Raw genomic sequence first — 15,777 nt, forward strand, 5'->3', positions numbered from 1 at the left:
GGCCCCCTCCCTGCTCTAACCCCTAGACCCCACTCCCCTCCCAGAGCAGGGAGAGAACCCAGGAGTCCTGCCATCCAGCCCCCCTGCTCGAACCACTAGACCCCACTGCCCTCCCAGAGCCGGGAGAGAACCCAGGAGTCCTGGCTCCCAGCCCCCCCTGCTCGAACCACTAGACCCCATTCCCCTCCCAGAGCCAGGGAAAGAACCCAGGAGTCCTGGCTCCCAGCCCCCCTGCTCTAACCAGTTGCTCCCCCTTTGAATCCTGGGGGGTGGATGAGCACCAGGAAAGCACCCAGGCTCCCCCCGCCACGGTGTCTTCCTCCCTTCCTGTCCCTGGCTCGGAAATGCCCCATGGTCGTTCCTCTGCTGCCCTAGTGGAGGTTCTGAGCTGTGTGGTGCCAGAGCCCTAACCCGCCCCGTCCTTCCCCTGCTCCGCCCCGTGCAGCACCTGGCCGCAGTGGAGGAGCGCAAGATCAAGTCTCTGGTGGCCCTGCTGGTGGAGACCCAGATGAAGAAGCTGGAGATCAAGCTGCGACACTTTGAGGAGCTGGAGACCATCATGGACCGGGAGCGCGAGGCAGTGAGTGCGACCCTGGGATTGCTTCTCCCTCCACCCCACACACAACTAGCTTCACCTAGCGCTGAGATCCAGCCACCTCTGGGGTGGGGCATAGCTGTTTGTGTAGGATCACTCACCCACTGCTGAGATGCAGCCACCTCTGGGGTGGGCATAGCTGTTTGTGTAGGATCACTCACCCACTGCTGAGAGGCAGCCACCTCTGGGGTGGGGCATGACAGCTGTTTAACCAATCACACATCAGCGTGGCATGAGACTGCAGGTTAGGAAGTGAAGAAAGAATCCGTGTTGAAGGGACTTTTAGTGGAGGTCCTAGCAGATGGGGCTTGAGGAACGGATCTGACCCTGTCAACTGCAGTACAAGCCTCTGCCCTAGTGATGGCCAAAGTGACTCCGGAGTCTGGGGTGTAGCCCTTGGCCAGCCTGATCCAATCTGGGGCCTGGTGATCACGGAAGTGGGGGGCTGGGGAGAGCCTGGATCCTGGATTGGGCAGAGTAAAGGGGGAGGTCCCAATGACAGAAGGGACCCATACAGGGCATGCAGCCAAGGGGGGTGGCCGGGGAGGCTGTCCAGGGGCAGTGCCACACGAGCCTGGCCCGAGTGACCGGCGGGTGCCCTCTCTGCAGCTGGAGTACCAGAGGCAGCAGCTCCTGGCAGACCGACAGGCCTTCCACATGGAGCAGCTCAAATACGCCGAGATGCGCGCCCGGCAGCAGCACTTCCAGCAGATGCACCAGCAGCAGCAGCAGCAGCCGCCTCCGCCCCTCCCGCCCGGCTCCCAGCCCATCCCGTCCTCCGGGGCTCCCTTAGCGCCAGCCGCCCACTCCATGCCCGTGGCCCAGGCCCCAGGGGCACCGACCGCGGCCAGCCTTGTTCCCCAGCCCAGCCTGGCTCAAACGGAACAGATCGGCCAGGCAGTGACGGCCGTGCCGGGGGCTCCGCACACAGTACCAGCTCAGCAGGGACAGACCCCTGCCGGCCCTCACGGTAAGTGCCTCCCGCCAGCCAGCCAGAAACCGGGGTACAAGCTGGCCTGTGGGACCACCGTGTCCCCTTTGACTGTCTGACTCAGGGTCCCTCTCATTCGTTCTCGTTGCCTTCAGCGTAGTGGGGGGAGGAGGGAGGTGGACTCACAATGCCACGGTCCCTTCTTTTATACACTCAGTTCACATGCTGGGAAGATACTGGCTCGGAAACGGAGTCAAGCATCAGGTGTCATGAGGTGCCTGGCTGCAGCAGATAATGGCGCGGTCCCTATTGTGTGGCGCTTGAGCAGTTGTCTCTTGTTAAATTGCAGGGTGGATTTGATTTAAACCAACTTGATTTAAATCATGATTTAAATCACTAGTCAGGAAGACTCGATTTAATCATGGTTTTCTACATAAAAGTGCATTCTTGCTGGTTGTTATACCCTTAATACATATTCTTCACAGCTCAGAGCTAGATGTAGCTTCTAACATTTTTAGAAGGTGCACACTCTCCATTTTTAAACAGTGATTTATTTTGAAAACTTTTCAGGTTAGTTTTACAGCTGTACCAGGAAATGAATGTTTGGTTATTTCATTTACCAAAGGTAATTGAAGCAGATATTTATGAAGTCATTGGGAGGTGAACGATCTCCAATTCACCAGGTTAATCATTAATAATTGGATGGTTTTCTTGCCAGGCTGGATTAGGAGAACATCACCAGACAGATATTGAAATTGTTTTATTTAACTAAAACAACAACGTTAAGTATTCTGGATATTTTTTTTCTTCAACAGCAAACATATAATATTTTAACAAAACAAGCATATGTCCCTCGCTTCTCACATTTATCTCCAGACTTCTTCTCCTTGTCCAGATCTATTTCCCCCCCCCCCCAACCATCTTCTAGTCATTGAACTTTTTGAAACTTTGCACTTTTAGAGAGAGGTAAGGGATTGACTCTGTGTACACAAATTTGCAGAGGGACAATAGAGTTGAGGTCTGTCATTTCTCACCTCTATATATTATTTATTTAAAAACATTTTTGCTGTTAACAAGCATGTTATCTCTGGAGACACAAATCCACAGTTTGAGAACTGCAAAACTAAGCATCTGATGGTATCTTCTAGACTGAGCACTGCGTCCCATTGGGTAGATCGAAAGATTAACCTAAATCTATACAGAAGCCCCTGGAACCCCGTAAGATTGGGTCCCTAATCCATGAACTATTGGAACTCATTTACAAAACTTTTCTTATTCATTATATGAATATATTGCCTCATACTATAGAATTAGAATTTAGAATCCCTATTCCATGATGCGCTATCTTTGAGCTAGAATGTACCCTAATTAAGACTATCTTTAGATAGGTTTTTCCCTCAAAAAGCATTTTATCAACAAAATCCAATTTAAATAAAAAAATCTGATTTTTTTTTTTAAATCATTGATTTTTATCCACCCTGTTAAATTTGTAAATCTGTTTCCAATCCCTTGCTCATCAGTGGCTGCTGATGGTCACTTAACACCCATCTGGGTGTGGGCCACCTGCCTTGTTGCCACTGGGGAACCAGCTGTGGGCGTCTCCCAGACCCACAGCAACAACCAGGGAGCAAAATCTCATAACTCCCTGTGCAATGGGGATGTTCCTCCCCCGACGGAACAAGGAGATTCAGCGAGTCCTGACTTTTCATGGGATACCTTACAAGGCATCCTTTGTATGAAATATCACCGTGGTTCTCAAACTGTGGGGCGGGACCCTGTTTTAATGGGGTTGCCAGGGCTGATTTTGACATAATGGGGCCCAGGGCTGAAGCCCTGGTATCGGGACTTAGGTTACAGGCCCCCTGCCTGGGGCTGAAGCCCTTGGGCTTTGGAGGTGGTCCCCCCGCCCCCCCCCGGCCCCGGGGGGGGGGGCCGGGGGTTTCCCCCCCCCCCCCCCCGAGGCTTTGGTCCCCCTCCTGGGGTCGTGCAGTAATGTTTGTTGTCAGAAGGGGGTGGCGGTGCAGTGAAGTTTGAGAACCCCTATATCCCAACCATAGAGCAGTGGTGCCTACGTGGGTACAGGATGTTACCCCTGAGGCTTGGGAGTGCCAGGAGATGGCAGACACTCCCTGCTGCCCCAAAGCCGCCCACCCGCCCCGCCTCCCAGCAAGAGGGATTGACGATGAGTCTGCCTCGCGGGGCCGGGGCCAGCCACAGAGGAGGATTGTAAAGGGCCAGGACTGCACTGCCACGTGTAACCCTGTCGCTGGTTTCTCTCTTTCTCCAGCCCAGCCTCCATTCCCCGGCCAGCAGCCCTCCTCTCAGATGCTCCCCGGGACGGTTGGAGTGAGCTCTCACCCCGGCGTGCCCGGTAATCTCCCGGCGGCTCTGCCTTTCGGAATGCCTCCATCCATCCCATTTAGCATGGCTAGTAACGTAGCAGACTCCATCAGTATTAACCTCCCCGCTAACACGCCCGCTCATCCAATGCATGGTAACCTCCCGTGCGGCATGCTGGCCGGGGGCGCCCTGGCCCTGCCTAACCTGCCCGTCACCGTGTCTAGCGCGATGCACCCTAGCATGCTGACGACCAACGGACCGCCGCTCGCCGCGCCCGCCTTGCCTCCTGTCTCGGGACTGGCCTCGGCAGCGGCCCAAAGCCCGGCCATTGTGGCGGCCATGCAGGGCAGTCTCCTTCCAAACGCCGCCCTGGCACCAGGTGAGATTCCGCAGCAGGGCAGGGGGGCCTCGTAGATGCCGCTGTCTGCCCCCGGCTGGGCTCGGGCCTGGGCCGTTCGGTGGCTACCTCCGCAGGGCAGGGTTGGGGGGCGCTGTGGGCGGGGAAGCCACTGCCCAGCTCTGTGCCCGCCTGCCCCTACCCGTTCTCCTGGCTGGCAAGGGAGGTGAGGACCCCTCGCTATTCACCTCCATCCCCTCCTTGTGACGTGCGCCGGGTGCAGGCTGGAGGGCCGCTGCGCCCCCCACCCCCTTCTGCTATCCAGAGTTGGGGCGCTGCAACCTGTCAATTCTCTCCCGCAGACCAGGGCCCCCCTCTGCAGACGGACCCCATCGCACCCAGCACGGCCACCCCGGTCCCGCCCACGCAGTGAGGCTGCTCCGCCCACCGCCCGGAGATGCCACCCGACAGGACAAAAACCTTCGCAACCTGTAAAACCTGCCTGGGATTGGTTGGGATGTGGGAGGGGGGGTGGGGATTTCGTTGGTTTCAAAAAACACATTGATCACAGGGTTAAAAAGGAATCGCCCGTGTTCAGCCCTCAGTCCCACTGTGTCTGTCTGTCCTGCCCCCTCGCTGCCACCCCCGGGCTTTTTTTGTATCCGATCGTCCCGAGACTTTTATTTAAAGGCGCTGAGAACCACCTCTGACAGCGCTGAGGGGCCTGTTGGGGCGGAGGTGACGGCTATTTATAGAAGGCTCTGAATTTACCTGGTTCCTGGGCATTTAAAGCTCTCGTGTCTTCTCTCTCTCTCTCTCTCTCTTTTTTTTTTTTTTTAATAATAAAAATAAAATAAAAATTCCAAGTTCCCCGGGGTGGGAAGAAGCGGCACCGTGTGGGGGATCTGTCTGCCTGGGACGGGGAGGGAGGGATGGAGTCCCCTGTCCCCTCCCTGCAGTGTCCCTTTGGGGCGTGTGGCTCATGGTGTCCCCGTTTGTTGGGCGTGCGGAAAGCAGGATTCAGCCTCCAGGCTCCCACCCCCTTTCCCAAAGCAAACGTGACTGCAGGGGACAGTGCCCCTGGAGCTGGAGGTCATGGGACCCACTTGTGCTCAGTGACCTTCCTACCGTGGTGATTTCTTGGTTGATAATTCTTCCTGAGCCTTTTATCCCAGGGGATCCTAGTTCTATGGACTCGGGGTGTCTCGGTGAGCCTAAAACAGCGTAACAATCAGGGGAGGACTGGGAGAGGTCTGCCTTCTGCCACTGAGCTGACAGAGACAACGAGGAGTCCGGTGGCATCTTAAAGACTAACCGATTTATTTGGGAATAAGCTTTCGTGGGTAAAAAAACCCACTTCTTCAGATGCATGAAGTGAAAATTACAGATACAGGCATAAATATACTGGCACATGAAGAGAGGGGAGTTACCTTACAAGTGGAGAACCAGTGTTGACAAGGCCAATTCAGTCAGGGTGGATGTGGTCCTCTCCCAATAACTGATGAGGAGGTGTCAATTCCAGGAGAGGGAGAGTTGCTTTTGTAGTGAGCCAGCCACTCCCAGTCCCTATTCAAGCCCAAATTGACGGTGTTAAATTTGCAAATAAATTGAAGCTCTGCAGTTTCTCTCTGAAGTCTGTTTCTGAAGTTTTGTTTTTGAAGGATGGCTACTTTTAAATGTGTTCTAGAATGTCCAGGGAGATTGAAGTGTTCTCCTACTGGCTTTTGTATGTTGCCATTCCTGATGTCCGATTTGTGTCCATTTATTCTTTTACGTAGGGACTGTCCGGTTTGGCCAATGTACATGGCAGAGGGGCATTGCTGGCACATGATGGCATATATCACATTAGTAGACGTGCAGGTGAATGAGCCCCTGATGGTGTGGCTGATGTGGTTGGGTCCTCTGATGGTGTCGCTAGAGTAGATATGGGGACAGAGTTGGCAACGAGGTTTGCTACAGGGATTGGTTCCTGGGTTGGTGTTTCTGTGGTGTGGTGTGTAGTTGCTGGTGAGTATTTGCTTCAGGTTGAGGGGCTGTCTGTAAGCGAGGACTGGCCTGCCTCCCAAGGTCTGTAAGAGTGAGGGATCGTTTTCCAGGATAGGTTGTAGATCGTTGATGATGTGCTGGAGAGGTTTTAGCTGGGGGCTGTATGTGATGGCCAGTGGTGTTCTGTTATTTTCCTTGTTGGGCCTGTTCTGTGGTAGGTGACTTCTAGATACCCGTCTCGCTCTGTCAGTCTGTTTCCTCACTTCCCCAGGTGAGTATTGTAGTTTTAAGAATGCCTGATAGAGATCTTGTAGGTGTTTGTCTCTGTCTGAGGGACTGTAGCAAATGTGGTTGTATCTTAGAGCTTGGCTGTAGACAATGGATCATGTGATGTGTCCGGGATGGAAGCTGGAGGCATGTTTCCAGTATAGGGTGGTGTTTATGTGACCATCACTTATTTGCACTGTAGTATCCAGGAAGTGTATCTCTTGTGTGGACTGGTTCAGGCTGAGGTTGATGGTGGGATGGAAATAGTTGAAGTCCAGGTGGAATTCCTTAAGGGCCTCCTTCCCGTGGGTCCAGATGATGATGATGTCATCAGTGTAGCACAAGTAGAGGAGGGGCGCTAGGGGACGAGAGCTGAGGAAGCGTTGTTCTAAGTCAGCCATAAAAATGTTGGCATACTGGGGGGCCGTGCGGGTACCCAGATTGTCCCAAATCTGAATTGGTTGTGGGTGAGGACAAAGTCACAAAGCTCAGCCACGGGTTTTTTACCCACGGAAGCTTATGCCCAAATAAATCTGTTAGCGTTTAAGGTGCCGCCGGACTCCTCGTCGTTTTGGTGGATACAGACGAACACGGCTACCCCGCTGATTCTGAGCTGACCGAAGTTCTCAGTGAGGTGGGACCCACTGGAAAAAAAAGTCAGTGCTCCCCCTGCTGTTGGCTGTCGGTCACTGCGACCCCTAAGTGCTGGGCTTAGGCCCCGGCTTGTATTTTAGAGCTTCCACGAGGCTCTGCAAAGCCACAGAAATAGCGAAGGCCAAGATCTGAGCCTCTCTCCCGTCCCTGGTACAAGGGCCGTGTACCCTGCTGGCCCTGGGCATCCCTTGCTAAGGGCAGACTCTCCCCTCGGTGCAGTGGGGGGGCTCCAGGCTCACAGTGCGGCCGTGGGCGGGTTTCCATGGCCACGTCCCCTCTCGCTTTGGCATGGTCTGTGGGAGTGGTGCTGGACGGCAGGGGCAGCGACCTGGGTTAGAGACTGGCCACAGAGCTGGCCCGGGCCTCGCTGGGCACGTTTGGCCAGTGGTACTGGCTGCCCCGCCAGCTCCTCGCCCGAGGAGGACGACGCGGCTGGAGTGTAGAAGGGGAGGCAGAACGGAGTCGCGGGCTGGGAAACCGGCGTCTAGGGGGAGACGGAAGCAGGTTGATCTGGTTTGTCTAAGAGAAGGGCAAGAGGTGAGTGGATCCCAGTCTGCAAGGCGCCCCGGGGCCCAGGGCTGGACACCAGGGGGTGCCGTTCCAGCTGGCAGAGCAGGGCCCACAGGTGGCGAGCGGAAGTCAGACACATTGCAGCTAGCGAGGAGGTGCCGTGGTGAACAGGGAGGGGCACTGCCAGTGGGACTGGCTTGTTGGGGGCCAGGCTGGGCTCGCTGGTGCTTGGCGGTTTTCCATGGAGGCTGGGGGGGGGAGAGGGGTCCTCAAAAAGCTCCCCAGGAGGTGGGGGCGGGGGCTGCAGGTTGTTCTCTGGCTTGGCAGACGCAGGAGCCAGACGGGCACTTCTCACCTTAGGCTGGGAAGCAAACAGTGCTGGGGGTGCCCTGGACGGGGGGGCAGGGGAGACAGCGCGACCGGGCTACGTGCTGGTTTAACGGGAGGAGCCCTACAGGGCATCTCTCACCTCCCTCTGCCTGGTGGGGCGGGGGGGATACAGGTTGGAGCGCTGAAGGAGGGGCCAGGTGCATTTGAGGACAGGTGCCCCAGGGCTACCCATGAGCCCCATCAGCAGGGGCTTTGATCCTAGCCCCAGCGGGCCCCACGTCTCCCAGGGGGCCGCTCCAAGCGCCCAGACTCACATGCCTGGGGGGCGGGGGAGAGGGAGACTGGTCCTGGGCCGAGTGGTACCAGGGAGGCGGAGGCTCCAGGAAGGCCCAGCTGGGCGTTACAGGGGTGGGGGATGCTTGTCCTGCTGGAAGCCAACGCGGTGCCCCCCGGTGCTCGAAGGCCTTCGTACCCTGCAGGCCCGTGGCCAAATGGTGCAGACTCCAGAGCCCTGGGGGGGGGGGGGGGCAGCCCGGGCAGGACCCCTGCCACCCAGGCCCTGATGCTGCGCGGAGGGGGCTGCTCCCGAGTACCGATGAGCAGCAGCTGCCTGTGGCTGAGGTGGGCCCAGACCGGGCGTGTGCCAAGCAGGGCCCCGACCCTCGCCAGGCCCAGGTGGCTCTGAGCACGCAGGGCTGCTGGGAGAGCGGCCGACTTCCTGCTTGAGTTCCTCCCTCAGCCTCTGCCCCACGCGTTAACCCGGGGCAGCGCCGGGGGCACGTGGGCATGGGGCACTGTTGGCTTTATTAGGGGCTGCAGCCCCCACCCTGCTGTGGGGGAACTGGGGGGGCAGGATGCCGGGAACGTGCTTTTCCTTCCATGTAAGGGGCTGGCTGCAAGGACGCTCCCAACAACGGCCAGGCTAAAAATAGACACCGCTGGGGCCTGCTGGGAAGAGTCAAACCCGCTGGAGCAGAGCGGCAGGAAACGCAGTGCAGGCCTGGGCTAAGGTGTGGCAGCCGGGGGGGGGAGGGGGGCTGATTGGGGCCAGCAGCTGGGCAAGGTGCTTTGTGCCCATGCCTCAGTTTCCCTGCTGTAAGATGCCGAGGGGGGGTAATAGTCCCCCCCCCCGTGGTGCCGGTGCTGACAAGCGGGTAGTGGTACAGTGCGGAGCAGTGACACACACTGAAGGAGGGCAGGAGCCCCACGGCACTGCAGCAGCCTGGCCCGTGCCCCCCAGCCATGCTGCTGCGCAGGAGCGGCAGGGTTATTTTTGGGGGTGGGAGTGCCTCCCCCCTCAGCCCCCTATTTAATAGCCCCTCTCGCTGCCTGCCAGGGGTAGTGTGTGCCCGCCCCCCACGTGCAGCAGGTCGCTGGAGCCAGGTAACACCCCCCCCCCCCCCGCTGTGGGTCACTCTCAGCCCTGCCCCTCATCAGCGGACACCAGCCATTTTAATTCCATCGCCAGCCAGCGGGTTTGGTGTGTGGCTGGATTCCTGTGCTGGGCAGGGCCCCCCCCAGATAGGGGTGGGATTGGGGGTAACAGCCACCCCAGCTCCTTTACTCCATCACTCAGCCTAGCATGGCTGTGGGACCTAGAGGGCAGAACCCACCCCTGCCCCTCAGCAGCCCCCCAGCTAATCCCAGCTCTGCTATTGACCTGCTGGGAACACCACCACTCCCCTCTGTCCCTCAGTTTCCCCACACCATTGTAAAGGGCTCTAAGAGCCAGCATTACTAGGGTATATACCGGCATACATTATATGCATCCGAAGAAGTGGGTTGTAGCCCACGAAACCTTATGCTCTAATAAATTTGTTAGTCTAAGGTGCCACAAGTACTCCTGTTCTTTTTGCGGATACAGACTAACACAGCTGCTACTCTGAAACCTGGCATTACTAGAGGCAGGGTCCAGGGGTGTCCTCGCCAACTCCCCCCAGCACCCCCCCATTTGTCCCTCGGGCTGCTGACTCCTGCTCAGCCCCTGCTGCGCTGTCATTCCCCGCGGCTGGCACACCCCATCCCTCTAGAGACCAGGTCCAGGTGCCGAAGTTAGAAGGTGCCCATCGGTCCGCGGCAGGGGAACACAGCCCTGGCCCAAGGAGGAGATTGACACCATCCCAGCTGCAGGAGTGCCAGGCTGTGAGCTTCTGGCCTGGACCACATGGATCCGCCTGGGCATGTAACAGCCCGCTGCGTTTTCCCATAACCCGTCTCTGGATCCTTTCTCACCCTCCCCATCCCTGTCCAGGCACTGCGTTCACCCCCCACTTTCCAAACAGGCCCGAGAGCCACCACTTTTCAAACCGTTTATTAAGTGAAAGCAGCTGGAAGGAGAAACAACTTCACACAGCTGCAGGAGTTAGAAGGGGGTGGGGGGGACCCCAGAAAGAAAACAGGGATCACTTCCTCCCCCCCCAGCCCCAGGGAGCACCCCTGGGACAGCCCCCTGCAGCAGGGGAAGTCTCCTTGTGGTCCACACAGGGAGGGAAAGTTTACAGAGGGCATAGAAAAGGCACAGAACAGAATAAACCTGAGCGCCCGGCAGCGAGCCAAAGCCTCGGGGGGGACGGGACGGGGGGAGATCTGCTGGACTCTTCATCCGCTCAGCACCATCCGGACCAGCTCTGTGGAGAGAAGGGTGCGTGTGAGACCAGGCGGCTGCCCCACAGCGGGAGAGGCACCTCGGTAGCTGGGGGAGAAAGGGTCCTCGGGGCTAATCCGAGCAGGGCCTGGGGCTTCCGGGCAGGTTCTTCCGGGGTTTGCAATAGGGGAAAAAGTTCACTAAGGAGTCTTCAGCAACTGTGCTCTAGTGCCCACCTTTAACCCCCCCCTCCCCATAGAGAGCCCTGGCCCCCTGGCTCCCAGCCCTCCGGAGCTGTACGGGCCCCCTGCCTCCCAGCCCAGGGACCATGCTCGGGCCCCTTACTCTAAAGCTGGTAATAACTGGGTCTGCCTGCAGCATGGGCTCCGTTCTCCCACTCCTGGCTGGGAAGCCCACATCCCCCAACTGCACGCCGGGCCCCACCCTTCCCCCCACAGCCCCTGGCCCCGGGACGCTTTCTTCCCTCCACAGCAGCCCGTCCTCCGAGAGCGGCACTCGAACCCGCAACGGCAGAAGGGGGGGAGGGGGGGAGGAAAAGAGGGCAGCATGGTTTCTACAGCTACTGCCAGGCACCGGGGGCCTACAAGCCGTGCGGCTTCCTGCCCCGCGCGAGGAGAGAGCTTGGCTTTATCTACAGCAGAGAAGGGCCAGCGGGGGCCGGGCCATTCGAGGGGGAGGATCGGACAGAGAGAAGGGGCCAGGCAGGCAGCCACTACACCGCTCCCTAAAGAAAGACTGTCGGGTTAACCTACGGCCCACGGGCCCAGGCAGCGGCCAGCACACGCCCGCTCGCCTCTGGAAGGGAAGATCCTCACCTTCTGCCCAGCGGGCCCAGGCTCAGCCGTGGGCAGGGGGGTGCGGCCACCCCGCTGGGATAGAGGCGCACGCAGCTCCCCCCAGACAGGACACAAGCAGCCCAGGCTGCGTCTGAACCCGCCCCACCCAGACTCCATCCACGCTTCCCCCCCCCCCCCCACGCAGGTGACACAGTCTTGCTTTAAAATTGGTGCGCGGCCCCAGCAGAGCCACCTTTCCCCCCCCGCTAGAGAGAGTCAGCTACATGCAGAGACATGCCGAGGGGGGGTACGCTGGATGGGGGGGGGAGGGGAGCGCAAACCAGACTTCCTTTAAAACAAAAACCAAAAGGGGCGCGGGGGGAGGTAAGTGAAGGGGGTCGGGAAGAGGCGTACCCCGCTCGGCTTCACCCTGACAAGATGTGCCTCACAAACGCTGTTGGAAGGAACAGACATCATCAAGCAAACGCACCGGACACACGGAGCCAAAAAGTGCGAGGGGGTCCCCAGGGACACGCCGGCACCCGGCTGCCTCCAGCTCCCAATCCGCCGGGCCCAGCATCTGCACCCCGGGGAGGGGAGCCGGCGTCGCCCCCAGGGGCACGGTTAGGGGCTGGTGTTTCTGAGTACAGCCCCCAACGATCCGGCTCTTCGTTCCTTGGGTGGGAGATGCCCAGAGGGGCTGCAGCGTCCTCACTGGGGGGGGGAAAACGAGCCAGAGGCGCTGGGCTAGTCCCAAAACGAATCCTGGCCGTGGGACAGACAACTCGCCCCCCCCACCCCAGGTTGGAATCTCCTCCCCACCTCCCCCCAGCACGGCAGGAGAGCCAAAGCCACCCAGTGCTACAGGGTTAAGCGACCTCTGGAGATAAACCCGGGGCTGCTGATCCCAAGACACCGCTGCCCCCCCCGAGCCCTCACCTTCGTAGTTAATGCAGCCGTTGCTGTCTTCGTGCCCAGCCACCAGGATCTCCACCTCTTCCTCCGTCATCTTCTCCCCTGCGTGGGACAGATGGGATTTCACTACAGGCCCCCTCCGTGACCCTCCCTGACCAGACACACAGGCCGTCCTCGTCGCTGCCGACGACTGGAGCAGGGGGCCAGGAGCCAGGACTCCTGGGTTCTGTTCCCACCGTTCAACCTGCTTTGCGCTGCAGGGAAACGACACCCCTTCGCCAGCCACCTCGGAGAGACCCTTGGGGGGTGGGGGAGGCGCCATTCTTGAGGCGGGGTTTGGATCCCCAATTTATGGGGTGGCAGTGAGAACAGAATCGGCTTCCTGCCTCCCCATGCAAACCCAGAGGGGTTTCCTCAATCATTCAGATGGACAAATCAATCGGAGACGAAGCAGGAAGACGGTGGGGGGGATCCTGTCTCAGGTGCGGGGCTCAAGCCCCCCAGAGCAATGATGCCAACTGGCTAGCCACCAGGACACTTCTTCCTGACCCAGACATCCCCAGGGGAGACCCAGCCAGAGGCCTTCAGTTACCCTCCTCCCCCAGCCGCAGCAGCCCCCTCACCCAGGGTCACAAGGACGTGGCGAATCTCGGCCCCCATGACGGTGCCGTTCCCCTCCTTGTCGAAGACCCGCAGCCCCTCCACGTAGTCCTCGAAGCAGCCCTGGTCCTTGTTCTTGGCGATGGTCTGCATCATGGGCAGGAACTGCTCGAAACTCAGCGTCTTCATGTTCATCTCTGGCGAGAGAAGGGGGCGCGGCTGAGACCGGCTCTCTGGGCGGCCGCCTGCCAGGCCGGGCACAACGCCAGGGGGACGGGCTCGCCCAACACAGCATCAAATCCCTCCTGTGCCAGGACCCAGCGAGGGACGGGACGGTTACGCTCACAGCAGCGAGCACGGTGCCTCCCGGGCTCCGGGCCCCCAGAGATGGGGCAGGCGCCCGAGGCACCAGCCAGTCTGCAGGGGTTTGAGGGGGAAAGTGGTGCAGGGGCACAGGGCTCAGCGCGGGTGGGTGCCGTGTAGACCATAAAGTTTGGTGAGAAATTTGAGATTTGGAAAAAAAAATTCTCATTCTACATTGGGACAAAACCAAGGCCCAGACCCAAGATTAACCTCCTCGTTCTGAGCAACAGAGCCAGCCCCAGAGAGGCGGGGGGAGGGCACCCTGCAGCTCCCCCCAGCCCCCAAGTTTTAAGCCAGTCTGAGCCCCATTGTGCCAAAGGCTCCCTCCAGCCAATGGGGCGGGGAGAAGACGGCCCGTTCCCACCCGCCGCTAGCTCAGGGATGCGGGAGACGGGTGAGGCCCACAGCCCGTTTGCCCCCTGGCGGTGGGGTTGCTGCAGCACCTGCCGGTCGCTCACCATCGCTCTTGGGGTTCCCCAGCACCTTCATGACCTCGGCGTTGGTGGGGTTCTGGCCCAGGGCCCTCATCACGTCCCCGCACTGGCTGTACAGGATCTTGCCATCCCCGGTTCGGTCAAAGAGCTGGAAAGCCTCCTTGAACTCTGGAGGGGAAGAGAGGGGAGGGTGTCACTGTGGCCCCAGGTGCTGATCCCACCTGCGGGGGCCCTGCATCCCTCAAACAAACCCCCCTTGGCCAGCCCTGATCTGCCTGGTACCCAGCCAGCTCCAGCCCCATGAACACGCACCGGGGCAGCAACCTCAGCCCCAAGCCCCCCCCCCCCCGATTCAAGCCCCCCCCCCGGGGGGGGGGGGGGGGGAAGACAGCTTGGGGCTGCTGCCCCTGGAGGGGGGCCTTGGGGCAGCTGGGGGCCCATAGGAAAGCAGGCGCTTCAGCACAATAAGAGACAAGAGCCCTCGATAATTCCCCCATCGGGGTTCCCGACAGTGTCGGCCAGGATTCCCCGCACTGGATCGGGCCCCAGACGTCGGATATCCTGCCTGCCGCAGCCGCCTGCGCTCGACGGGCCGCCTGGCCTCAGGGATACGGCTCCGATTCCCGGCTCTGCCCCACATTCCCAGGGACGAGTCGCTTGGTCTCTCGGCACCAGCCCCATCTCAGGGGCAAAACCCACAGGCGCGCGGCTGAGCCGGGGGGCGGATCCACCCTGGCTAGCAGGTTAGCGCCTCTCGGTCCCAGGGCCGGCTTCTCCCTGGCCGGGGGATCGGCTCACTGCAAGGCCCCACGGGCCAGCCCCGGTGGGCTTCGTATCAGGTACTTGACCAGGGGCAGCAGCCGTAGGGACACCTCTGTCCCAGCCCCTCCACAGGTGTTACAGCCACCGCCTGCCTCATGGGAGCGAGCCAGGGTTTACAGAGGTGACAGGAGAACGGGGACGGGAGAACCCAGGCCCAGAGCCAGCTGCAGAGATGGGAATGGAACAGAGGCATAACCCATTCCCCTCCCAGAGCCAGGGAAAGAACCCAGGAGTCCTGGCTCCCAGCCGCCCAGGCTCTGACCCCATAGACCCCACTCCCCTCCCAGAGCCGGGGAAAGAACCCAGGAGTCCGGGCTCACTTCCTGCTTTAGCTAAAGCAAACAGCAGCAAAGGGATCCAGCGAGGGTCTGGCCGGTGGGTTCGCAGAGACCCACATTCCCCCCGCTCCCAGGCTGGCCGAGCCCTGCCAGGAACGGCTGCCCCCCCACCCCTTCCCGCCCAGGCGGGGCGCTCCCCGCGCAGGGAGGCGCAGCCTGCGCTCAGCCGGGGTTTTGTGCCCATATAAGGAAGTCAGCGCAAGGCAGCGCGCAGGGATTGCGCTGCGCCTCCAACACACAACATTCCAGCCGCGACCCGTGGGGCAGCCCCCCCCCCCCGGCGGCGGGGACCTGGGGGGCACCCAGGGTGGGAGCCGGCTCAGCTGGGAGTTTGCCACAACTTGCGCAGAGCGCGGAGCTCTGCAGCCATTTTCCCCTGTGCAATCACACCCCGCCCGCAGCCTGCCACACCCCGCCCCCCCTCACAACCCAAAAGCGAGTGGGGCCGCGCAGCGCCCCTAAAGCCAGCTCTATTCCCCCCCCCCCCCAGTCCGGCCTGGCTGGGGGAACGCGGCAGGGAGGCTCGCGGGCTGGGCGGGTCCCGCCGGAACTGCTCCTGGGTGAGCCATGCGCGCCGGGGGGGGGGGTGAGTCACCCCCAGACCCAGGTTAGGGGGGCCCAGGGACCCCACAGCAGCAAGAGCCGAATGCAGCCCGGAGAGATTTCCCCCCCTGCGCCCCAGAAGCGAGGGGCCCGGTGTTACGGGGGGGGGAGCAAACACAGGCCCCGCCCCACTTACCGGCCGGCTAGAAAGAGGCTACAGGAGGAGAATGGAGGCTAGTGACAGAGGAGAAGGAAGGTCTACAAGGGAGGGAGAGAAGCTGTAAGTGCATCCGCGGCGGCGGGACGCGCAAGGGATTCGTCCCCGAAATGAAAATAGCGCGCAAGGGCGGAAGTCGCGCAAGGGGGGGCACTTACCGGCCGTCTGATCCTCGGAGAAATCGCACTGCAAGGCAAGCACAGGGGTGGGGGGG

General features: G+C 60.1%; 2 protein-coding genes across 4 annotated transcripts in view; one reads left to right on the forward strand and one right to left on the reverse strand.

The window, feature by feature from the left end:
• SMARCC2 (SWI/SNF related, matrix associated, actin dependent regulator of chromatin subfamily c member 2) overlaps nt 1–5,550 on the forward strand; it is a gene marked incomplete at its 5' end in the record, with an annotated part of 17,949 nt that extends 12,399 nt beyond the window's left edge. The window contains 4 exons of the mRNA XM_026659595.2: nt 446–580; nt 1,205–1,565; nt 3,814–3,897; nt 4,566–5,550. Coding sequence (XP_026515380.1) covers nt 446–580; nt 1,205–1,565; nt 3,814–3,897; nt 4,566–4,636 — 651 coding nt within the window. The remainder of the gene's footprint in view (nt 1–445; nt 581–1,204; nt 1,566–3,813; nt 3,898–4,565) is intronic.
• Nucleotides 5,551–10,245: 4,695 nt separating this feature from the next.
• On the reverse strand, nt 10,246–15,771 carry LOC112120700 (myosin light polypeptide 6). Of its 3 annotated transcripts, XM_026659625.1 has the most exons (6): nt 15,722–15,771; nt 13,668–13,811; nt 12,870–13,043; nt 12,271–12,348; nt 11,746–11,785; nt 10,246–10,577 (listed from the first exon to the last, which is right to left on the reverse strand). In XM_026659625.1, exons 2-5 carry the CDS (start codon nt 13,735–13,737, stop codon nt 11,757–11,759), a joined length of 351 nt encoding a protein of 116 aa, XP_026515410.1. In that variant the 5' UTR covers nt 13,738–13,811; nt 15,722–15,771; the 3' UTR covers nt 10,246–10,577; nt 11,746–11,756. The 3 variants fall into 3 exon arrangements, with proteins under 3 accessions (XP_026515410.1, XP_026515409.1, XP_029769313.1); XM_026659624.1 differs by lacking the exon at nt 11,746–11,785; XM_029913453.1 differs by lacking the exons at nt 11,746–11,785; nt 15,722–15,771 and adding an exon at nt 15,543–15,604.
• Between the last annotated feature and the right edge of the window lie 6 nt (nt 15,772–15,777).

The sequence above is a fragment of the Terrapene carolina genome, unplaced genomic scaffold, assembly GCF_002925995.2.
Source record: "Terrapene carolina triunguis isolate 2854851 unplaced genomic scaffold, T_m_triunguis-2.0 Scaffold641, whole genome shotgun sequence".
Classification (NCBI taxonomy): domain Eukaryota; kingdom Metazoa; phylum Chordata; order Testudines; family Emydidae; genus Terrapene; species Terrapene triunguis.